At 37.6% G+C, this 23,780-nt stretch overlaps 1 protein-coding gene across 1 annotated transcript in view; it reads right to left on the bottom strand.

Annotated features, from left to right (window-relative positions):
- rhea (Talin_middle and talin-RS domain-containing protein rhea) overlaps positions 1-16,260 on the bottom strand; it is a 94,387-nt gene extending 78,127 nt beyond the window's left edge. Inside the window, exons 1-19 of the mRNA XM_073081633.1 lie at positions 16,232-16,260; positions 13,932-14,035; positions 13,243-13,397; positions 12,162-12,317; positions 11,657-11,760; positions 11,037-11,178; positions 10,326-10,517; positions 9,633-9,711; positions 9,184-9,352; positions 8,588-8,760; positions 7,489-7,650; positions 6,888-6,979; positions 5,904-5,992; positions 3,942-4,061; positions 3,355-3,493; positions 2,770-2,850; positions 2,266-2,390; positions 1,455-1,554; positions 301-1,355 (exon numbers count right to left, since the gene is read on the bottom strand). Of these exons, the coding sequence (XP_072937734.1) occupies positions 301-1,355; positions 1,455-1,554; positions 2,266-2,390; positions 2,770-2,850; positions 3,355-3,493; positions 3,942-4,061; positions 5,904-5,992; positions 6,888-6,979; positions 7,489-7,650; positions 8,588-8,760; positions 9,184-9,352; positions 9,633-9,711; positions 10,326-10,517; positions 11,037-11,178; positions 11,657-11,760; positions 12,162-12,317; positions 13,243-13,378 (3,114 nt within the window). The 5' untranslated portion in view covers positions 13,379-13,397; positions 13,932-14,035; positions 16,232-16,260. The remainder of the gene's footprint in view (positions 1-300; positions 1,356-1,454; positions 1,555-2,265; positions 2,391-2,769; positions 2,851-3,354; positions 3,494-3,941; positions 4,062-5,903; positions 5,993-6,887; positions 6,980-7,488; positions 7,651-8,587; positions 8,761-9,183; positions 9,353-9,632; positions 9,712-10,325; positions 10,518-11,036; positions 11,179-11,656; positions 11,761-12,161; positions 12,318-13,242; positions 13,398-13,931; positions 14,036-16,231) is intronic.
- Between the last annotated feature and the right edge of the window lie 7,520 nt (positions 16,261-23,780).

The raw sequence follows: 23,780 nt of genomic DNA, 5'->3' as shown, positions 1-23,780 counted from the left end.
AAGCTAGCTATAAAATATACTGTAGTATTTTCAAAGTATTTTGTAGCGGTTATATCATCAATTAGATAAACGTGATGTCAGAAGTTATGTCTTTAATTAGAAGTCTCTTTTACTTTTAACAAAAGTTAAGAGAAATGGAGTCATTTGAAATCACAACATCTCAAAACATTTCTCCCCGTCACCCGTTCCATCGCCGTCGAAGCAACCGACATTCTCCAACAACCATTGAACAAAAATCGCAATGAACACGAAAATTAGCGCTAGTATCAGTAAAATATTCAACCAATTCTCTTTGAAAACCGTTTTGAGCTCCAATTCTAAACAGATACATTTAGGGCAACATTTGCGCTCTGTCCTAGGGCACCTTCGTCGACAGAACTCACAAAAACCACGTATATTCTCATCTCCAGTCGCCAAAAACGTCGGATTGTAGAAAATACGTATCTCTGTCTTACCTTTAGGTACCTCTGTCTCATTATTAAGAGTGACTGTAGTCTTCCTATCCCTAACTTCACTTGTATAGTATTTCTCGCTACGTTTTATGAATGATTCGAAGTCATCTTTATGTTTATTTAGCTCATTCTTAGTGAAACTAGCTTCGGCTGTCTCCATAAATGTTTCTGTTGTAGTCAGAACTCGATTATATTTGTCTAGATTAATAAGTTTCATATTCAAAGCGCCGGAAACTTTTACATCAGGTCCCGTCTTAGTGATATCATTCCTAATGCTATGACACTCTATCTTTTTCTCATTAAACTTATTGAATCTATCATTAATATCATTCTTATCATTACTAGTGTTGGACATAAAGAATTTCTCTCTTAAAATCTCATTTTTAGTACGTCTATCGAGATTAATATTCGAATAATCATGTTTTGGATCAAAATTGATATTAACGTAGTCGTGATTCGAGAAATCTTTTTTGAAATTGAATATTTTATCCGATACAGTTTTGGGATAGAGTTTAGGGTTGTCACTATCTGTGTTATCTAAAACATTATCATTGTTAACTTCACTATTATTTTTATTCGTACTTTCTAAATAACCTTCACAATTCTCTAGAATACTTTCGAAATCGCTATTTCTATTAACTTTGTTATCTTTTGAGTTTAAACTTTGATTTATATCAGTGATGGAGACCGGTCTACCTTGCCTAAAGACAGCGTTACAATAATCCACGCTCCTATAGTAATCGCTATCCGATTCCTCCTGAATAACATCCAGCATCTTACCCCAGTTGTTACTCGTATCGACATCCTCATACAACCCATCATCGTCATAGTGTTTTATCTTAGTGTAATCCTCATCATCAGACATATCAGTTTCGAAATCAGCGCCGTATTCCAACTTATCTTTACCAAAGAAAACTCTATAGAAGTTATCGTAACAATAGTTGAGTTTTCGGTACAAGAATGACTTTTTCCCTTTCCTGTCGTCGCTAGGGCTAGTTACCTGGGTCTCCTTGTCCTGCTCTGTCTCCTCGCCGATCGTGTGGAGGACCGATGTGGAGGCTTCGCCGACACGTGAGGCCGCGTTCAGGAGGTTCTGGCGCGGCTGGAAACGGATTCATATAATTAATGATAAATCAATTGAATCATTAAGTTTTTTTATATTTAAATGAATGTTTCTTTGTGTGTACTTGTAAATATTCAGCAACTCAGTCACAGTAATTGTATTAAAACAATTCGTTGTCTTGCTTTGGCAGTTAATAACGAAAATTTCTGTCTTGTCATATAAAGAAAAAAGTATATGTAAGGAAAAGTAAATATATTTCGTTACACACACATAAACAATGTCCATTAGTGAAAGATGCTAAAAATTGAACACACACATAAAATAAAAACTTGATACGTGATTTATATACAACAATCAGAAATTTTCGCATAAGTTGCAAAAAGAATTCTTCTTTAAAACAAAAAATATAGTGTTCTTACTTATGTTTCTTAAGAAGTGTGTTTTATTACATAAAAATAGCTGAACAAACATAAAAAAGCATATGTACGGTCGAATTGAGTATCCTCCTCCTTTTTTGAAGTCGGTTAAAAAATAACCATAGGTTTCTGACCACTTTAAGAATCTACTTTGGTTATAATAGAATATTCTTTATTTTGGTATTTTTGTACTGTATATCTTTTAGTAGTAGTAATATATCTTTTTTTCTTTATCTATCTTTCCATAAGTCTCACCTCCTTAGTGTCGGGTTCTGCCTTAGTAGTAGTACTAATATATCTTTTTTCTTTATCTATATCTTTCCATATGTCTCACCTCCTTAGTGTCGGGTTCTGCCGCTTTAAGCAGATCGCTGAAAGCGCTGCACAGCTTGCGAGTGGCGTCCAGCAATCTATCTCCGTTATCAGTATCGTCCATCAATGCCGCTATCATTTGGACACCTGTTTCAAACATTTATGTTTAAGTAGGTCTATTTGAAGGCAATTTTTGTTTGAGTAAGTCTGTTTGAAGGGAACTTATGTTTAAGTAGGTTTGTTTGTAAGGACTTTATATTTAAGTAGGTCGGTTTGAAAGGAATTTACATTTAAGTAGGTATGTCGTGTACATACTATAAAAAATATTTGTATGGTGTAAATAATTATTACTTTATTATTTCGTTGCAATTAATCAATTATTTCAAAACCTGTTGTTACGCTATGATTAAAAAAATATTTTCTTGTATCTTGGACTCGTAAATTATTCAATACATACACATTTATTAAAGAACATATTTTTAAGTATTCTTGAATAATATTAAAAAATTAATATTAAAAAATTCACCCTTAGTCATTTCGGGTAGGTTGGTAGTGATGGTAGTGATGGCGGCGCCGACGGCGGTGTGGTCGACCTCTTCTGTAGGACCTGCAAAATAATCAAAATATAATTAACAGCCGATCAAATCAATTTTCTAAAGTCTTGTAAAAGTTATCGTTGAATTAAATTGGCGAGTCATATTGATTAAGAGAAAATTTAGAAGATTTCAATATAAATGGTTCTCCGAATCGCATATGATAGTGTTTATTCCACAAATTTTTATCCACCGAGTTTCATGTATTAAGAATTTTGTATGAACTTATATCTCGGATATGTAAATCATAGCCCTTTAAATTGGATTTTGCCAATATGTTCTACACACAAGCTCTGTTCTCCCAGGTAGATCGCGTGATTATGTCAGTCCATAATTGGTCCTTCAAGCCAGATTCCACCATTATGCCCCATACACATGGTCCTCCCAGCCAGATCACGTCATTATGCCCCCTAAACTTGGTCCTCCAAGCCGGATCGCACCATTTTACCCCCACACTCGGTCCACCGAGAAACATCCCCCCACTACCCCCCACCCCTAGTCCTCCGAGCCGTACTCACCCGCGGTGAGCGTGACCACCTGCGCGGTGGCGGCGTTCATGGCGGCGATCTGTGACGTCACCACCTGCTTGCTGCTCGCCAGCGTGCTGCGCCTCCAGCGCGCCGCCGCCGGGTCCTGGCCCAGCGTGGGCACACTCGCCTGACACACACAGAATTAGAATAATAATTTAATTTTGAATAATGTTATGTATGATTTGTTTTAATATTTTATTTTATATAATTTTGTATAGAGAAATTTAAGTTTATTGTATATTTTGTGTAAATTTAAACTTAAATGGAAATATTGTAAATATTTGTACTTTATCTTGTATTGTATAATCTTTTAAGGCGTCTATTTATTATGTATGCCGTGCTCACCTATAATTGTGGGAACACGACCTTTTATTCTCTACTGTTATCTTTGTGAATTGTTATTGTTTTCTGCGTTGGTGAGCCTTAATTAAATTAAAGAATAAAAAACATAACATTAATAAAGAAACAACATGATTCCCTATGTCATAATACCAGGAACATACACAAAAGCAAACACAAAATCCAAACTCATCATACAAACATCTATCTGACCGGAAATCGAACCCGGAACATACCCTTGCGAGCCCCTCCTCGGTGGTGCGTATGATCTCCTTCCCGCTGGTGATAGTGGTCAGCAGCGCACGCTGTGGCTCCGTCAGTACTGACGTTATCTTTGTCTGTTGCACTTGAGTCGCCTGCAAGAATGTTACAACCATTTTATTATCATTTTATATAAAAAATAAATAAAAAAGAATTGGTCCACCTGTTGGTAAATACTGCCGTAGATGGAGATGTGTAGTCAATCCCAGATAGAATTACATTCCTATCTGAAGTATAGGAATATCAAACGAGCATGCAGTCCACCTGATGGTGACTACTGGGACCTATGGACATCTGCTATCAACCTTAGATAGGATTCGATATTTCTACGTGAGATCTACCACAGATGCGCCTCTACCTCTGAAGACTAAGTTAGAACGCCTCAGAAAAGTAAGTCTCCATTAACACACATATAAATATCATAAGAAGCATTTGATCGTAAGTAGTCACTGTCGTACGGACATCTGTAACCAACTCTATAAAGAGCTGGTTCTACCTGAAGCTGATCATGAGTTGCCACTGAAGATTAAGATGGTCGCCTAGTATGTTAGTTACCCGGCATCCACATCTAGTATTCATTTAAATAAATAAAATTTAAATAAACATAATGTGTTAATTTTATAAAATAGTGTGTTAGTTATAGGTTATGAGTTGAGGAGAGAAAGTGTATAAGATATGTAAATATATCATATTTGAATTTCTGAGAGAAAGTGTAAAAGGTATGTACATAGTTTTATTGCAATTAGTTGCTATTTTCTAGCATGTTTCATAAAAATCTAAATATATGTATATATAAATAAATTTCAAATATCTGTCATTGAAAATACTAATAATATATATTATGGTTATAATACTTTTATTTCAAGGGTAAAAAACATAATGTTTTATATATTTGTGTGTCAGTCTGTTTGTCTCTATGTGGGTGTGGAAGGGAATGAAGAAGACCCGAGATTTTATAAGGAGTGACGTAAATAAATTAATAAAAAATAGAGTTTCTTCATAAACTTGTACACGTATAAACAAAGCTTGTCAATACATATCCAAAAATATATAATACGATATCTTCAGGTACCTACACATCCAATTTCGTAGACTGCAGTGTCCAGTGAGGTAAGCGTGTAACAACATATTATAAAAACATAAATATATTTTATATTATCAGTTTAACATTAGTAATTCAAGTTGATTTAGAGGTATATTTACAAAAATATACATACAATATCTGATAAGTATTCAACTAGGTTATTAAGCGAATGTGTTTAATGTGCTGTAAATAAAAAATAACAAATGATATATTTGAAAAACATATATATACTAAATGTATTAGTTATAGCGGGCAAGATATAGTAAAATTAATATTACAACAACTACATGAAATGTATTTATAATTATATTCAAAATGGCAGATCCTAGCTGTTGCTATTTTCAAGGGCTATATTAAAAAATCTCAAGTAAATAAATATATGCGTTTTGGTGTACATTTTGCATAGCAGACCATAACAACATGAAACTGCTATAAAGAGCATGCAATTGAACATAAAACATATAATTAAATATATAACTGTAACATATAAAACAAAGATAATGTACATGTCTGAATTTATAAAACGACCAAGATAGGCAACCACATCTTTTTTATATTTAATTTTCTAGTTAGATCATCACTTATCATTGAACGGTGAAGGAAAACGTAATATGATAATGTATTTGATTGAAAGTTTCCTTGAAGGTGTGTGAAACGTCTACTTGACCGGTATGGTAGATTATAGCTTCCACCCTTCTTACTGCAACAGTTTAATTATGCCCAGCAGTGGGACAGAAATGGCTTTATCACAAAAAACTCTGCACATATACCGGCGACATTCCACCCTATTCAGACACACACAAAATCTCAAAAACCAAAACCGAAAAACTAAAAAAAACTAAAAAAGACTAACGGCGGGCGGCGTGTGTCCCGTGATGAGCTGCCCCGACACCGTCGTCTGCTGCGCGCCCGTCACGTGCCCCACCGCGAACGGACGCGCGCCTGGATGGGGGACCGCCGGTGGTACAGATAAATAAATGAAAAAAACAAACAAAACAAATACATATTATGTACAAAAGAATAAAACAGTACTTTGGTAACATAGATTTAAATTTCATAAATAAAAGAATAAAACAAAAAAGAAAAGAAAAGAGAAAATAATTGATACATTTGAATTTTCATATTTTTTTACAAAACCTAATAAAAAATAAATCAAAGAGCTACTAGCGTATAATAAGCCAATGTATAATACAATCATAATTGTTCATTAAAATAAAAAAATAAACTAATATTGCAATTTGTATAAAGCATAAAAATAATTTACAAATTATCTATCTTTATTGAAATTTCTCAATTAATAAAGTTCTATAACAAATACACATTTTAACTAAAATTCACTAATCCTCATGTATTTCAGCTTGACCAATGATTTAAAGGATACCTTTATGATAATTGGCCGTTGCCATAATATAAACTTCTTGATAAGTAGTGTCTGTCGTATGGACATCTGTACCCATTCCCAAACAAGGAAAATTTCATAACACTATAATTAAAATTTTCCGTCAACGTATTTTCCATAAAACATTCAATTTTTTTTTATATAATATGGAGTAGCAAACGAGCATATAATCTACCTGATAGTAAGTGGCTACTGCCGCCCATGGACATCTGTAATCAACCCCAGATAGGATTACATATTCCTACCTGAGGTCTTCCACAGATTCGTCGCAGCGCCTAGCACTGCTGTTATTAGGTAGAAATAGGTATGGCGGTGGTGCCGCCGGAGTCGAATCACACAGGGTTCTACCACCTTCAAAGTGATTCTTCCTTAAAATAACTATTAACATTATATAACATAATTTAAGTACAGATAAATATTGTCGTTAGCTTTACGTACCTTCAGCGCCGGGTCGTAACACGGCAGGCTTCGCGACAGACTCCGTATTCACTTTGCCGGACTTGTATGTGTCGTGTTGGATTATGTTCGCCCTGCAGACGAATATGTACAATAAGAAATAAATTTACGTTTTTTGAATGTCAATAATTATTATGTTAAAGGGGTTATACAAGTTTTACGTAAAAAATTTAATGATTTTTACCCCCCTTTCTTATAAGTGAAAATAAGCGAAAGCCTCTCTTGACTAATGCTTACGTAAATATTGGAATTAGAATCTACAAAAACATCTAAAATAATATAAAAATATTGCTGATGTAAGAACGTTTACTACATTTACAGCCCCATGATAAGATTCCCTGTATCGTGGGTGCCATGAACACATACATAGGCGAATACACAAACACCCAGACCCAGAAACGCTATCACATTCATCATTCAGATGTCTGTCTTGCCGGGAATCGAACCCGCGTCAGACCGGTATGGTGACCTTGGTCAAGTGGGTCTACTCGGATAATTGTAAGTCTGAGTTGGATTAAAACCTAGCTTAACCAATCAAAGTCCCCAACCCCCACTATCCTCCCCCCCTCCCCCCCCCACTCACTTGGAGGGCGACACGGAGTCCTCCAGCATGGCGGAGCCCTCGTCCCCCTCCAGCCCCAGGTGGTCGCGGGCGCGGCGTCTCCGCACGATGATGTCGATGTAGCCCGCGATCACCTGCAGGATCTGCTCCGCCTCCGTGGTCTGCACGGAGTAGTACTGGTCGCTGGGGGACAAGAATAGTCATATTATTAACCATTGATATACCACTAGTAAAAATCGTAGATAAGTTACTAACAAAATAATCGGCGCTTTTTGGTGGCACTCATCACGAGTAATTTACACTACAACTATGTAATAGGTGCAAGTAGCTACACCTATTTCTACCTAATAACAGCAGTGTTAGGCGCTGCTGTGTTCCGGTTTGAAGGGTGTGGTAAGGGAGACAGACTTTTCCGAGGCGTTCCAGCTTAGTCCTCAGGGGTAGCGGCGCATCTGTGGTCGACCTCAGGTAGGAATATCATAGCCTATCTGGGGTTGATTACAGATGTCCATGGGCGGCAGTAGCCACTTACCATCAGGTGGACTGCATGCTCGTCTGCTACTCTTATATTATAAAAAAAAAGTAGGATGACACGTCTAAATGAATGCGCAAATCTTTATTTCATTAAAACCAATTTAGTCTATAAAAATAGTAAAATTTAAAGACAGAAGTAATTTTTCTAACACTGCATGACGTATATGCAGACTGGAGAATTTCAGTTGATGCCATTTTCGATATTTTTTGAACTCTTGAACCATTATGAAAAGCAGTTCAAATTTTCACAATGTATGTACTTCAATGGCTGCTATAATAACAAATACTAGAAATTAAAGAAAAATTAAAAATTTTGGTGATACGGGACAAGTTCGTGTGTGTGTTCAATTCGCACTTGGCCAATTTTTTTGTACTTTTTTTGTTATTTTTTATATTTTAAAGTATAGGATTTTTATGGACTTTAAGGTCGTTATTTAACCAACAACTAGTAAGCCCCCAAAATACCTGTAATCCCCGAAGTCGAGGGTGAAGGTGTTGGGGCTGGCGCACCTAACCTAACCTAACCTAACCACACTACCTATAGTCCCACAACTGGTAGACCGATTATCAATAAGCACCACAGTACCTGTAGTCCCCGAAGTCGAGGGTGAATGTGTTGGGGCTGGCGCACCAGCGGCGCACGGTGGTGAGCGGCCAGGTCTGCAGGATCTCCTTGGTCTTCTCGTCCAGTCTCAGCACCGAGTCCTTGGTCACGCCGAGCAAGCGAGGCACTAACTTGTTCTTGCCTTTCATTTTCTCCTGTGAACAAAGAATGTTTGATGAAACTTTACGATCTTGATGACAGATGGCGTTGCGTACGTCCTGAATCGCGCTATCGACATTTTCTTTTGATTTTGCTTATCAAGACCTTTTTTTGTACGATAAATAATAAGTTTTTATAGGAGTAGTAGACCAGCATGTAGCCCGCATGGTAAGTGGCTGCTGCTGTCCATGGACATCTGTAATCAATCTCACATAAGATTGAATTCCGGGCTGAGGTCGGCTTCAGATCCGCCTCTACCCCTGAGAACTAAGCTGGACCGCCTTGGTAAAGTATGTCAATCTTACACCCTTCAAATCAGAACACAGCAGCGCCTAACACTGCTGTTATGACGCGAAAATAGGTGTGGCGGTGGTGCCGACAGAGTCGAACCACAAAGGGTTCTACCAACAAGAACTGACCTTAACCAGGAAGAACGCCACACCGTACGTCTTCAGGTCCCTGGCGCTCTTCGTGTACAGCACCTTCGAGTCCAGCTCGCTCAGCCCCAAGTGTCTCTTGTGCTCCTTGAATACCTTCTTCTCTATACCCTTCACCTTCACGTATGATGCTGGGAGGAACTCTTTGAGGCTGGAAGTCAAAAATAAATTATAATGGGCATGATGACAGTATAAAAATATCAAAGAATAAATGATTTAAATAAAAACAATATGTTAAAAGGATGCTCAAAAATAACCCAGTTTTAATATAAAAATTAGCATTTATAATATTTTCAATAAATTAAAAGTATAGAATACTGCAGTCGGCCATCTTGGCTAAAATAAAACAAAATATAAAAAGTAACTTTTTATCATGTATGAGAAATTATATTTTCTAATACTAATGGACTAAATAAAAAAAATGGACTCACTCCAAAAACCCAGGTGTATGCTTGTCCTCCTTGTGGTCTCCAAATTGGATCTGGCACTGGATACCGGCGAATTCGCAAGCTGTGAAACAAAAATACGTTTTTTATAAAATATATCTACCTAATAACAGGGTTAGGTTAGGTTAGGTTTCGTGACATCACTATCAGCTACTAAGCAAGATACCTCTTTGAAAAAAAGGTAATTATTTAATGACCTTAGTATATTTCTCGAAATACTGAAACAGCCTGAAGCTGAACGATGATATTGCTTCTTACTTTCAATTTATATAGACAGGATCTAACTTCTCTATGCAACTCTTTCTCTCTAGTTTGGTTTTTTTTTATAATATGAGAGTACCAGACGAGTATGCAGTCCACCTGATCGTAAGTGGCTACTGCTGCCCATGAACATCTATAATCAACCCCTGGTAAGATTAGATTCCTACCTTAAATCGACCACAGACGCGCCACGAGCCCTAAGCTGGAATGCCTCGAATAAGTATATCTTCCTTACCATAGCCTTCAAACCAGAACACAGCAGCGCTTCAAACTGTTGTTATTAAGCACTTTGTGGTCTTTAGCGTAGCCCAAAAATCCAAGTCCTCACCCTTGTCCTAGGTGACAGGGACAGTCCACGTTCCGGTCGGAGACGGACAACTCCGACGCATGTGTTACACTGTGTGTTACAGCACTCACCCTTGTCCTGGGTGACGGGGTGCGTGCCGTCCAGGATGGCGTCCCTGGCCTGCACGTACAGCAGGTTGAGCTGCACGGGGTCCCGCGAGTCCACGTTCCGGTCGGAGAAGAACAGCTTCCGACGCAGGAGGAGGGTCTCCGTGGCGTCGATGCCCTGCTCTCGGAGGGTCTTGGCACCCTCCACCCAGTTCACTGTTGGATAAAATAATCGAAATTTAAAATAAAAAAAAAAACATTGCACATGTCAGCTTCGACTCTCGGCCTCATAGCGCAGAAAGCAGATGTTCATATTACTGGACCATGGATCGAAATTATTTTCAAGTCGACGTACAAAATGATTATAAGATTTCAATGCGGTGGACTCCGCGAAAAGCTCAAAAAAAATTATCTGTCTGGAATTGCTATATAAATTCAATTTTCGCATAATTAACTCCTTAATCTAAATATATTTTGTCAATTTGTAATGGTGTATTTTATTGGCGTGATTAGAAAAAAATAGTGTATCTTAAACATGGGTCAATTAAAACTTGTTTGAATGTTTAAATAAATATTTCAATAATTGCGCCAAAGCACATTTTTTTACCTGTGTATGTATAAGTAAACAGATTTTTTTGTAACACATATTTTTTGTAACACATAACAGCTCTATAAATATATAATAGATGTAATAAAAGAAATAGTTTTTATTCTCCAAGGATCATTCTCACTTACCTTCATCATCAGTCCTCAGCTTCTTCCTCAGCTGCTCCATCTTGGCGTCTCGCTCCTTCTCCTGGTGCCGTCTCTTGAGGGTGAGAGTGCCGTAGTTGGGCTTCTCGCATGGATCGTTCTCCTCCTTCTGCTCTTCGCGGACCTGGGCACCATGGAGACATTAGAAGACAATTCTTCACCAAGACCAGAGTCAGGGGAAAGGATTTGTAAAGGGGGTACAATGGCTTTTTAAATTATGTACCGAAAGGGCTGATAAAAAAAATGTTATATGTGGGGATTTTAATATAAAAATTTTACAAGAAAATAATCGGACATATGATTTAATGAGGAAGAATTCTGTTTGAAGGTGATAGGACCCTCTGTGGTTCGACTGCATCGGCACCACTGTCATACCTATTTCTGTTATAACAGAGGTGTCAAGCGCTGCTATGTTCTGGTTTTAAGGGTATGGTAAGAAACATACTATTCGGAGACATTCCAGCTTGGTCCTCAAGTGTAGTGACGCTCCTCCATAACCGCAGATCATCAAGCAGACATACCATCAGAGTGACTAAATGGTCATTTCCTCCATAAATTTTCCAAAAAAGAAAAAATATAACATTTGACAATTGACCACTCACCAGCCCATACTCATCGTAGTTGGTGATGCCGATCTTGGTGCAGATGACCACCATGAGGTTGGCTACCACCTGGCTGTCGTCCACCAGCAGAGTCTTCACGGTACCTGGGAATGAAAAAACAAGACTTTACTAGCTTTATAAATAAAGTTTTATAATGATTCTGGTTTGAAAGGTGTGTTAGTTCCAGCTTATTCGGCGCATCTGTGGCCGACCTCAACTAGGAGTCTAACCCTATCTGAGGTTGATTACAGATTACATAACAGCAGTGTTAAATGCTGATATGTTCAGTGAAGGGTGTAGTAAGGGAGACATAGTTTTCCGAGGCCTTCCAGCTTAGCCCTCAGGGGTAACGGCGCATCTGTAGCCGACCTCAGTTAGGAATCTAATCTTATCTAGGGATATTAAACACGTCCATGGGCGACAGTAGCCAGTACCCATTAGATGGACTGCATGCTTGTGTGCTCCTCCTATATTATAAAAAAATAATAGGGGATGAGACACTCACCATCAAGCATCCGCACCCTCAGGTTCCTGGTCTTCTTGTTATACTCCAGGATGTCACCATTCCTCAGCATGTAGTAGTCCAAACTCCTGGAGGCCTCCAGCCATATGCCCTTCTTGTTGTCTTCTTCCGATGCAAGGAACAAGCCATATTCCTTTGCTGTGGGAGCGAGATAGAAATAGGTTTAGTGGGTTGCCTCTTAAATGTCGTTGACAAATCATTCATCATAAAATATCGATTTCTAAAGACAAAAAAAAGAAGAAATTTGTAGGCAGAGTTAAAAAAATTGTTAAATAATCAACTAGGTATCGAACCCTGGACATTTGTACATCAAGCAGGCATGCCAACAATCCCTATGGATAACCAACATACTGTCGTTAATCTAGATTGAATTGGAAGTTTTAAACTTTAGATTTTGTTAGACAAACGCCCTATATAGGGTACCCAATGGGATTCGGAGCTGTTACTTTACATAAGATCTATTTGACTGATGTAATGTTAAATTATCTTGAACTAAACATAATAGAAGTAAAATTCTAATATTTATGCCATCTTATATTTAAAATTATGCTGTATATATTTTTTAACAAATAAATGTTTTTTTTTTCTTTCTTTCTTTTCTATAGAGGACAGACATTTAATCCAATCACCGCTCCTATGAAATGAAATATAAACATTTAGTTTGTATTGATCCCTTCGGAGGCACTTACAAATTGTCAGTTACAATATTTCCTTGTACCACACGATCGAAAAGCGACCTCAACTGAGATCATCCAGTCTTTTTTTCGATAACCATTATATTCTGTTCCTTTTTTATCGCATATTATTACATTTAATTAATAAATCTTATATACAAAATTCTCGTGTCACAATGTTAGTTACCGTACTCCTCCAAAACGGCTTTACCGATTTTCACCAAATTTTATATGCATATTCTGTAGGTCCGAGAATCGGCTACTATCTATTTTTCATACCCCTAAGTGACAAGGGTTGTTCACCCTTAACATTTTTTTATTTATATGGCAACACAACGTTTGCCGGGACAGCTAGTAGCATATATAATCCCAATGATCCAGCCACTCACGATCACTGACGCTCGCCTCGAGGATCTTCTCCCTGATGATGCGGCAGGCGTCGTACACGGTGGTGGAGGGCTCGAACTGGATCGTCTTCACCACCTTACCACCCTCCATCGATATCTTCAGCGATAACGCCGCCATCGCGCTTATTGAGTGCGCTCTGGGGACAAAAAGAAAAATCAAAATCCATTGAAAAAACATCGATAACTAAAATAGAAAAATACTTCAACGACTTGAAATTAAAAGAAGCTATTTTATGGTTTATTTTTTGAATTCTTGACAAATTAAAAACATTGTAAGAGAAATTTTACGTATAAATAAATAATACTACCTAATTTCCGAGTAAATAAGTATTTCAAACTTTTAGGGACATTTTAACTCGGAGATGTGGCAACACTTTATACCTATACGTAACAATTCCAATTCTCAAAACTGGTTACACTCGTGTTAGGAGTGATCAATCTATGTATTTTACTCATCTAAGTGCTCACATACTTTTGGAGGCATTCCAGCTTAATCCTCAGGGGTAGCGACGCACCTGTGGCCGACCTGAGATAGGAATCTAATCTTATATATGGTTGATTACAGATATCCATACGGCAGTAGCCACTAACCATCAGGTGGACTGCATCCTCCTCTACTCTAGTATTACAACATTGTACATGAATGTTCAGACCGGCATCGAACCAGTTACCTGTGTATAGTAGCAGTGTGTTCAGAGGTTACGCTACTGCGCCTGTGCGCCGGGCGTCGCTCGTGGCTGAACGAGCGGTGTCGTGGCCGGGTTGGGGGTGGCTCCTGCAACAAACACACATTATTATTATTTATACATGTCTGTTATAGCAGCTAAATTAGCTTCAAGGGTTTCAGGTTTTAACTTTACTGTCGGGGCTAGAGGAGAGATAGGAGTCGTATCCAAGGCCATATTGCAAACTGAGGACTAAGTAAGAACGTAAGTATCAGTATTCCTGTCTTATCATTAAAAAATTGGCACATGTAGAAACACGCTGTTCTAAGGTAGAAATAGGTATAAAGTTAACGACGCCGTAATATAACTTTTTGAAAATATATAAAATCTAATTTAAAGGCGAAAAAAAAGCGCTTTCTACACTGACTGCCCCACGCTAGGATTCCCTGTGTCGTGGGTGCCATGGACACACACAGAGACAAATACACAAACACCCAGACCCAGAGACAGAAGCCTAAATTCTTCATTCTGTTATCCATCTGGTCAGAAATCGAACCCGAGACCCTCTGCAAAACCGGTATGGTGACCGCTCCGCGGGTCTAAGCCTGAAGTAGAATAATTTGAGAAAATCAACCCGTAATCATAGATCCACACGAACCAAGGACGTAAGGGCATAAAACAATGCATTTAAAGTAGATATTTCTGAAAAAATCTCTACATTCATAAGCAATCATACAACCAAACAGACAAACCGACTTAGGATCACTACAAACACTGCTCTCACAAATACATTTTGTTTTCGAATCTACGAAATTCTAACCACAAATTCAGTTGCCTTTATTCGCTTAACTTTAGCATTCAATGCAAACAGCATGAAACCTAACCCTACTAGGTACACATTCAGATAAATATTGTCCGAACTCCTCACGCCACAGGTGGGAATAGGGTTACCCTAAAGTTGTCAAGACCAGGACTCGGAAGTGAGTGTCCCTGTAGTTCCGGGACCAGCATAGGGCTACGGTATCCCCTGCCTGTCGTAATAGGCGACTAAATGGACTTCCGGGGTTGCGGGCGGCAAGAGTGGGAGCTCGAACCGCCCGGCTTATGACCCCGGGAAGGACGGCGGTATGTGTGGTCGCATACCGTCGCGCTCACCAGACGGTGTGGCGAGCGTCAAGCTCACCTGGACTCGGACTCGGAAGTGAAAATGCCAGGAGACATCAATTTATCAAGTATATCAAGCTTATGAAATAAAAAACAAAACAAAATAATGAATATATTTTAATTTATTTCACTAATTTTAATTGAGAATGATAAAGGGCGCAGTGCTCTTTCATAAAAATCTATGTTTTCAGACAAATTGTCATGAAAAAAATCAGAATGCTTTAAAAACCGCTTTTTGAAATGGGATACCTTTAAACACAACAAAAATAAAATTGTACTGCAGAAACAAAACAATTGTTAACCCTACTTGTAAGCAGAAAATTTCCAAATAACCGAAAACCAGGACATGTCCTAGAAAATACAAGACAGTTGGCCACCCTATGCCCAAAGGGCGTGCGATGGGCGTCCACAACCCACAGTGGACTTGTGAAGCTAAATTGAAGCAACAGGTAGTTTAAACGCTGTATAATAAGGGCTAGGGTGCCAACCCTTTGAGGCAACCGCATACACATTGAAGGGCATAGGGATTGAAATTTGACTTTTGTTTTGGAATAATTACAAACGATACACTTAATACGTAAAGACATATTTAGATCTGTACTCACAAACAATCCGTCGAACAACTCGGCGAACAATAATGAGTAAGTACTTACACACTGCGCACAAGGAGAGACGCGTTATTCGCGCTAAAAACCCTTAAACCCCTAAGACCCCTTTGACGGTAGAGCCCTTCGTTCGAGTCCAGCGACACCACACACACCTACTCCCGCCTAATACAGCAGTGTTAAGCGCTGCTGTTTTCTCGTTTGAAGGGTGTGGTAAGGGAGACATACTTATCCGAGGCGTTCCAGCTTAGTCCTCAGGGGTAGCGGCGCATCTATGGCCGACCTCTGGTAGGAATCTAATCTTATCAGAGGTTGATTTCAGGTGTCCATGGGCAGCAATAGCCATCAGGTGGACTGTATGCTCGTCTGCTACTCCTATATTATAAAAAAATCTCTAGCCGACCCCAGGCAGGAATCTAATCTTATCGGGGGTTGATAACAGATGTCTAAGGACGGCAGTAGAGTTACCACCAGGTGGACTGCATGCTCGTCTGCTACTCCTATATTATAAAAGGCTGTAGTGCAGTGGTGCTGTACCGGTCGAGATGCCGTCAGCCGTCTCCAGTTCTGCTGCAGCCGCTCGAGGACGCTGCGTCACGTTCCCTCGCGTGCTTCCTGTGGGTGTTCGCTCGACACCTGCAACCGACACGCACACAGGTTAAACACACACACATATATGTACACATATTGTAGGTATAGACACTATAGACTAGAACGTTTCAAAGGAGATGTTTCATTTTCGGCCATCTCATGTACACTATATCTAAAAAACACGAATAATTTGTATAATTGAAGAAAAATACACATATATTTTGATAACCTAAAGTATTCCTGTTTAAAAATATTTAAAATAAGCATTCCTCATTGAAATATTAAATATGGCGGGATACTGTCAATGTCAAGTTTTCAAACCGGCCAATGTCGATGTCGGTCAGGGAACCTATGTGTACCCCACACCTATGTGTACCCCACACATAGGTTACTATACTCTTTGGATGTCGGTAATTCTGTATTTCGCTGTTTTTGTCGTAAAGTTATTGTTACCTCAGTACTTTACAACCTGGCTTTTGTTTTGTGTATCCCGTCATTATTTCTGAATTTAATTAATTATTTATAATAATTACAACAAAACTACTTTTAAATAGTATCTGGTTTTATAGATGTAAGTGACATGTCAAATTGAAAAAGAAGAAGTTGTCAATTTGATATGTGTAAAAGTTGATATATACATATTATATAATAGTGGACTCCAATGTAAACGTTGAATAAATATGTACTGGTGAGAAGATTCGATTTCAATCCTGAATATGTTTCTGCTCTGTGCTGCTTACGATTTTGGACTGATTCTACCTTACTTGTTTACCCAGCTTATGTTTTATGGACTCTTGTAATTTCGTGCGATCGCTGTGGATTGTGTTGACAAGAATTCAATATCATCAGGTAATAAAATATACATCAGTTAGTTGTATTAATCGTGAAAGAATCGTTAATAATTTTAAACTAGGGAAGCTAATCTTTTTACATTCCTCTTTTTTTAGATAATTACAATAGCAAGACAAGGACATTCTTGGGATGACAAAATAATCAGTTATTATTGCAACTGCATCGCTGGGCAACGAACCGTACTCGTAGGTAGTTGCGCTCACATTATGATCATTGTTTGATGTTTGGGCTGAGCTCGTCACAGGATATTACAGAACCTGCTACATGATTGGATGAAAATATTGATGAAGGAAGATATTGAAAATGAATAAATAATGTAGATACATTGAAGTGAAGAATAAATTAAATATTATCTAAATGTGTAGTTAAAGTTGTTTTATTTACACACTTAAATGTTTTAACTAAAATAAATTGGTATAGAAGTACTTATTTTGGTATGTTTGTTTTAAGTCCAGATTTATGAAAGTAAATATAATTAATGTTTATCAAATATAGGTATTGTTTCTCAATACATACAATACAATATTTATATATCTACGCCCAATCGCTTAAAAAATATATTAAAAAGTATATAATGTATATAGTAAGTTAAAATAGAATGACAGATGACATTATTACGGTAATCACTACCGCCATGATGTTTTTCCACTGTTGTGTTGCAAGTTTAAGTGATAATTGTTGTTTTTAACAATTAAACGAACATGATTTGAAGAAAATGAACCACTACGAATTGTTCTTTGCATGTTTTCTTAGTTTTTAGTATACTGTACAAAAGGTGGCCGGGAGCCCATACATTTTGAAACATCTCCTTTATTAGACATTTGCAACAGAACAATGCTATAAAAATAAAATAATATTTTAATTAAAAATATATATATTTTTTTTAAAATGATTGAACGCATTTTGAAAAATATTTGCAAAAATTTTAACGGTTTCTCATTCATTGGCTTTCTTTAGTTTTTACCCCAAAAGTGTCTAAAGGTAATTAAGAGTCCATTCGTATAAAATTCTAAAACCTTGAAGTAAAAAAATATTTCTAATAATAATATTTCAATATACCCAAAATAATAAATAGTTTGTTGTATAAAGTTTATACAAGCGTCCTCCTAAGATTCCACACCCACCAATTTCAAAATAAAAAACACTGAGAGAGTTATTCAAACCTAGCTCTTTTTCTGGACCCCTTGACAACGTGTGTACAAAATTTCATGACAATCAGATAGGTAGTTAAGACGTGAAAGCGTAACAAACAAACAAACAAATTCAGTTTCGCATTAATAACATTAGTGGATTACTGGATAGCTCGACTGTAACACACATCTGAACATCGTAATCCAAAGACATATTCATTAGAGTATTCCAACTCATCTTTCCGGCCAGCTTCCGCCACATGTGTTAGAAAACAAAAGAACAGCTGTTCACACAACACACATGGAGACAACACATGATCGCTTGTGTGAAAGAATGGAATGTATGTGACAATATAAGTTTTACTTTTTATTTGCAATAGTACTCGAATTTTCTATTCGTATTTTTTGCATTCGATATACAAAGTGAAGTAACGTCGATCGATTGGCAGTTGGATGGGTGACCGTTGGTAGAAAGGCCAGTATATTTTGACTGGGGAAGTACCACCGTCACACAAATTTATAATCAATCCATCTAATATTTCGCCAAAATCGACGCAGAAAAATAAATATAGTTCAAAAAACTAAAAAACACGCTTTTATGATAAAATCAACTAAAAAGCTTTCGGTATTCTACTTCGTTCTTTCATACATGCAGGGTAAGATAAGGATGTATGTTGATCTCTTTCTACTGAAAAACGGAGTTACTCACTGACAAACATACAAGTGAAGCTAATATAAAGCGTGTAAAAAGGCAATTACTTCAGTACAACAAATTGTAAAATTTCCATCTTTGTTCCGTTAATTTGGATAGACTGAGTATACGTAAACGTGATATAATAAAATAGGAAATAGTACAAAATAGTATAAAACAGTTTTCGCAGTTCGTTGACCCTGTAGCCACAAATAGAGTATGTTAACAAGTCCATAATCCATAACCGTACGCAACAGTTACATATTTATACTTTATCGTTTAGTTGGGGTCGATGCACACTACCGAGTCTCAGAGTTGCTATTAAAACATAGGGTCATTACACACTGTCGAAAACTTCGAAGTCTCATTAAAATTAAATATTTGTTGTTAACGGAAGTACAAGACAGATCATTAGACATTAAATAATAAATCTTGTTCACGAACAAAAATAACCTTTTAAAGATAACGAACACACATAGCGTCGTCTTTCCCGGGGTTGCTTGCTGGACGGTTCGAGCTCCTACTCTTGCCGCCCGCAACCCCGGAAGCCCCCTTTTAGTCGCCTCTTACGACAGGCAGGGAATACCGCCCTATTCTATTCCCGAGACTACAGGGACATACTAGTGTACAGCCTAAGAACTAAGTTGGAATCTTCAGAACAGGGAGACTACTATGAAAGCCTGTAAAAGAATATTCGGATGAATCCGAAAGCTTCCCGCTATTTCACAAAGACGTAAGAATCTGATAAAACAAACTGCAATGTTGAAAATTGCTAAAAGGAGTAGAATGTTAAGTTTTGCTTTCGTTAGCAAATCGGTTACTTCATAAACTCTTCAGAAACCGACATCCGTAAATACACAGTAATGTCCGAAAATTCGGACAAAACTACGAACTTCGTACGGAATGTACACCGTAATAAAGTCCAAAAATTCGGACAAAACAACGGATTTTACCCATATTAATAAGCTCAGATGTAAACAGCATTAAAGTATCGGTATAAGGCATAAGTTCGTCCACTTACAAAAAGATGGATTAGTAAATTTTTTGCAAAATCTTATACTACCACGACAGTGAGTCAAGACCCTAAAATTTAAGGACATTTCCACACAAATGTCTAGACATTTTATTGCCCTAAAACTTTTTAATCAAACCCTACCATAAACCACCCCATCCCATAAGAATTTCGACGTCACTTAACACCATAGTAATAGTTAAAAAACCCATACCGGGACCCATAAGGCGGTTATTGCTGTGTTTTGCATAAAACTGCGTTCAGCTCATCCCGAGGGATCTACAGGAATTTTAATAGTCCAATACTACAGAGTGGTGGGCTCCTTCGTTACCATTTCAATGGTGACCACATCTCGCATTGCCCGTTTTAATAAAGGCGAGTTATTTGCATAAATACTAATATTAGATTTATGGGTTCGCTAGGTTTTGCCTGCTATCCCCTCGCAAATATGGTGTTAAGTAATATGGATATGACGTCACTGTTTCCTTGAAATATGAATCTTACCATTATTTCGCTTTTTAGGGTTCCGTACCAAAAGGATAAACACGAATAGGGTTCCGTTCAAACACCTTTACCAAGCCTCCGCTGTCTGTCCGTCTGTCACGGCTCTATCTCTTGAACCGTAATAGATCGAATAGAACTGTTTTACAGAATATGTATAATGGTAACCGGTATAACAACAAATAAAAAAGCTAGAAAATAAATGGAGGTCGCCATACAAGAAACCGCTTTTTGCGTTTTTCGCTTTATCTATTGAACCATAATAATAATAAAATTATGGTGGCACGGAACCCTCCGTATGCGCTTTCGACTCGCATTTGACCATTTTGTATTTATTGCTTCTGCTGATCTCGAGTATCTCTAAGTCTTTAAAAGTAGCAACAAAATCTCTTGTATTTTTTCCTGATCTCAAAAAATTCCCGACTTTTAATGCCAACAAAATCTCGTATGCACATATCTCTGTCAGAACCACATCAAACAATTGACGTACCCCCACATCACCCCGACGTATGGGTCCCCGTCATTCCCGTTTCACCCATTAAACTCTGAGTTGCTTGTCGTGCCGCATTACGCGCACCAACGGCGACGGTTATCGCGCGGCGCCGCGCGGTCGACGCGCGGTTTACGACCGGTTGCGTAAATATGCTTTAATTTTGATAAAATGTTCATATTCCATAACGAAACACCTTGTGACGTGGCGGTAGATGTGTTGACATTCAAAAAGTGCTCTGTGAAGAACCTATTTTGAATAAAAAAAAATATTGAAATTAATATTACTCCCTTAAAGGAAAAAAAGACTTTCAAACAAAATATATAACTAAATTTAAATTATTTTAATACGAATTACGTTTACGGACACAATGCAAATTACGCTGATTCGCGTTTTAGTAAAAATTTAGGAAGTTGGTAGGACCCCTTTGTGGTACAACTCCGGCACCATCACCGCCACACCTATTTCTGCCTTATAACAGCAGTGCTAAGCGTTGCTGTGTTCTGGTTTGAAGAGTGTGGTAAGGGAGACAGACTATTCCGAGGCGTTCCAGCTTAGTCCTCAGGGGTAGCGGTGCATCTGTGACCGACCTCAGGTAGGAATATCTAATCCTATCTGGGGTTGATTACAGATATCCATGGGCGGCAGTAGCCACTTACCGTCAGATGGACTGTATGCTCGTCTGCTACTCCCCTATTATAAAAAAAATAGAATGAAGAGTTTTTCCTTTGATACGAACACTTCATATAAATAAAACGCTTTAAATAAACGCTTTCTACACTCACAGCCCCACACTAGGATTCGCTGTGCCGTGGGTGCCATGGACACACACATAGACAAATACACATATATATCATATGAAGTAAAAACATATATCGATTGGTTCTTTTTCAATGTTTACTGACGCATATATTAGATATTTACCGATTTAGAACGAGAGATTAACAAATAATTAATTATTGTAGAGAAGTTCCCTTCTTTACACACATGACGTCATCAGACAAAAGGTGACAATCACACTATTATACATATTCATTTTTAACAGACTTTCCAAAGAAGAGAGGTCTATGTATTACGTATATTTTTTGATAGATGTTATAATTAGTCTTCACTAAAACTATCAAAATCTTTAAACCCAATTACATTTACAACGCTAACCTTACCGCTCCCCCTTGAGGACTAAGATGGAATGCCTCGGATGAATCTCTCGCTTACCACGCCCTTCAAACTAGAAAACAACATAGACTAAACACCTTATTATTTGACAGAAATAGGTATGGCGCTGGTGCCGCCGGAGTAGAACCACAGATAATTTACCAACTTTACAATAAACCCACTTACATTTACGACGCATCTAAAATCGTTCGAGTACGAGTACCAGGCACACATAACACAAAACACACTCGTACATGAAGCTTTCCAACGAAAATCTTACGAGCCCGCTCGACCCGATTCCGAGATCTCGATACTGACATGATACAGTGACCCAGTACATGGTGTTTAAAAGAACTGACGCTTTAAGATTGTCAGATATATGTACCTACCTACCTGACGTTAATAAGTATGAAATTTCATATAAACTTTATGTATCTCGTGTGCTCAAAATTCAACTTTTTTATAATATAGGAGCAGACGAGCATGCATTTCATCTGATGGTAAGTGACTACCGCCGCCCATGCACATCTGTCATCAATCCTAGATAAGATTAGATTCCTACTTGCTACATCTGATTCCGACATCTCGAAGCTCACATGTGATACACTGACCTAGTACATGGTGTTTACAGAAACGCACTGACGCATTAAGATTGTCAGATCAAGATATCACGTTAAAAAGTATAAGATTGCATTAAACATGTTTTATTTAAGTCGTGTTCATATGTTTCCTTAATTAGCGGGCGCGAAACTGGTTGACATTCATATCTTACACAATACATATTATGTATAACAGTATTTTTGTATACTTTTTGATGATATGAAAGTAGAAAACAAGCAGTCCACATGGTAAGTGGCTACTGCCGCCCGTGGACATCTGTAATCAAACCCAGATAAGATGACAGTCCTACCTGAGTTCGGCCACCTATACTTTGCTTAAGGAAGATAGAACCTCTCTGATAAGTGTGTCTCCCTTACTACCCCTTGAAATCAGAACACAGCTGCGCTTAACATTGCTGTTAATAGGCTGAAATAGGTGTGGCAATCATGCCTCCAGAGGCAAACCAAAAAGAGATCTACCACCATCCATTTAATACTTAAGTTCCCGCTAAAACGGGAAACTAACTGTTATAAAAATAGAAGTTGTAACATTAAATTTGGACGAATCTTTCATCAAAGAATATTGCTATAAATGAAGAAAGAAAAAGTTGTTTATACATAAAACCGTATATATAAAATACGATAGGTATATAAATATAGATTCGTTTAATTAAGGGACATGTATATTTAGAATGTAATAAGGATGTTTGCTCAGATAACTAAGGAGGGCGACTAATCGTTGTATAAGCAGACACCTAATTAATACAAAGATAAAAGAAAATATTGATACACTATTACTAACTGACAAAATTGTCTTTATTGTTGAGATATTTAGGAATATAAGACGAGAGTTGGATTAAGATGAACTTTAATATGCGGTAGAAACATTCGAAGGTTCGAAGTAACACATTACGTATATCTGTCATATAGCACCGATGTTAAAAGCGCCTGTGTTTTGATTAAAAACATATTAAGGGAGAAATCACAAGCAGCTCCAACTTAGCTCTCAAAGGTAGCAAGGGATCGGTGAACAATATTAAATAGGACATCAATGCTATTTTTTGA

This window comes from Epargyreus clarus, unplaced genomic scaffold (assembly GCF_041222505.1).
Source record: "Epargyreus clarus isolate Ecla_fem2 unplaced genomic scaffold, WU_Ecla_fem_2.2 ptg000016l, whole genome shotgun sequence".
Lineage (NCBI taxonomy): Eukaryota > Metazoa > Arthropoda > Insecta > Lepidoptera > Hesperiidae > Epargyreus > Epargyreus clarus.
The sequence above is the reverse complement of the archived record's forward strand: the minus strand, read 5'-3'. Positions and strand labels throughout refer to the sequence as shown.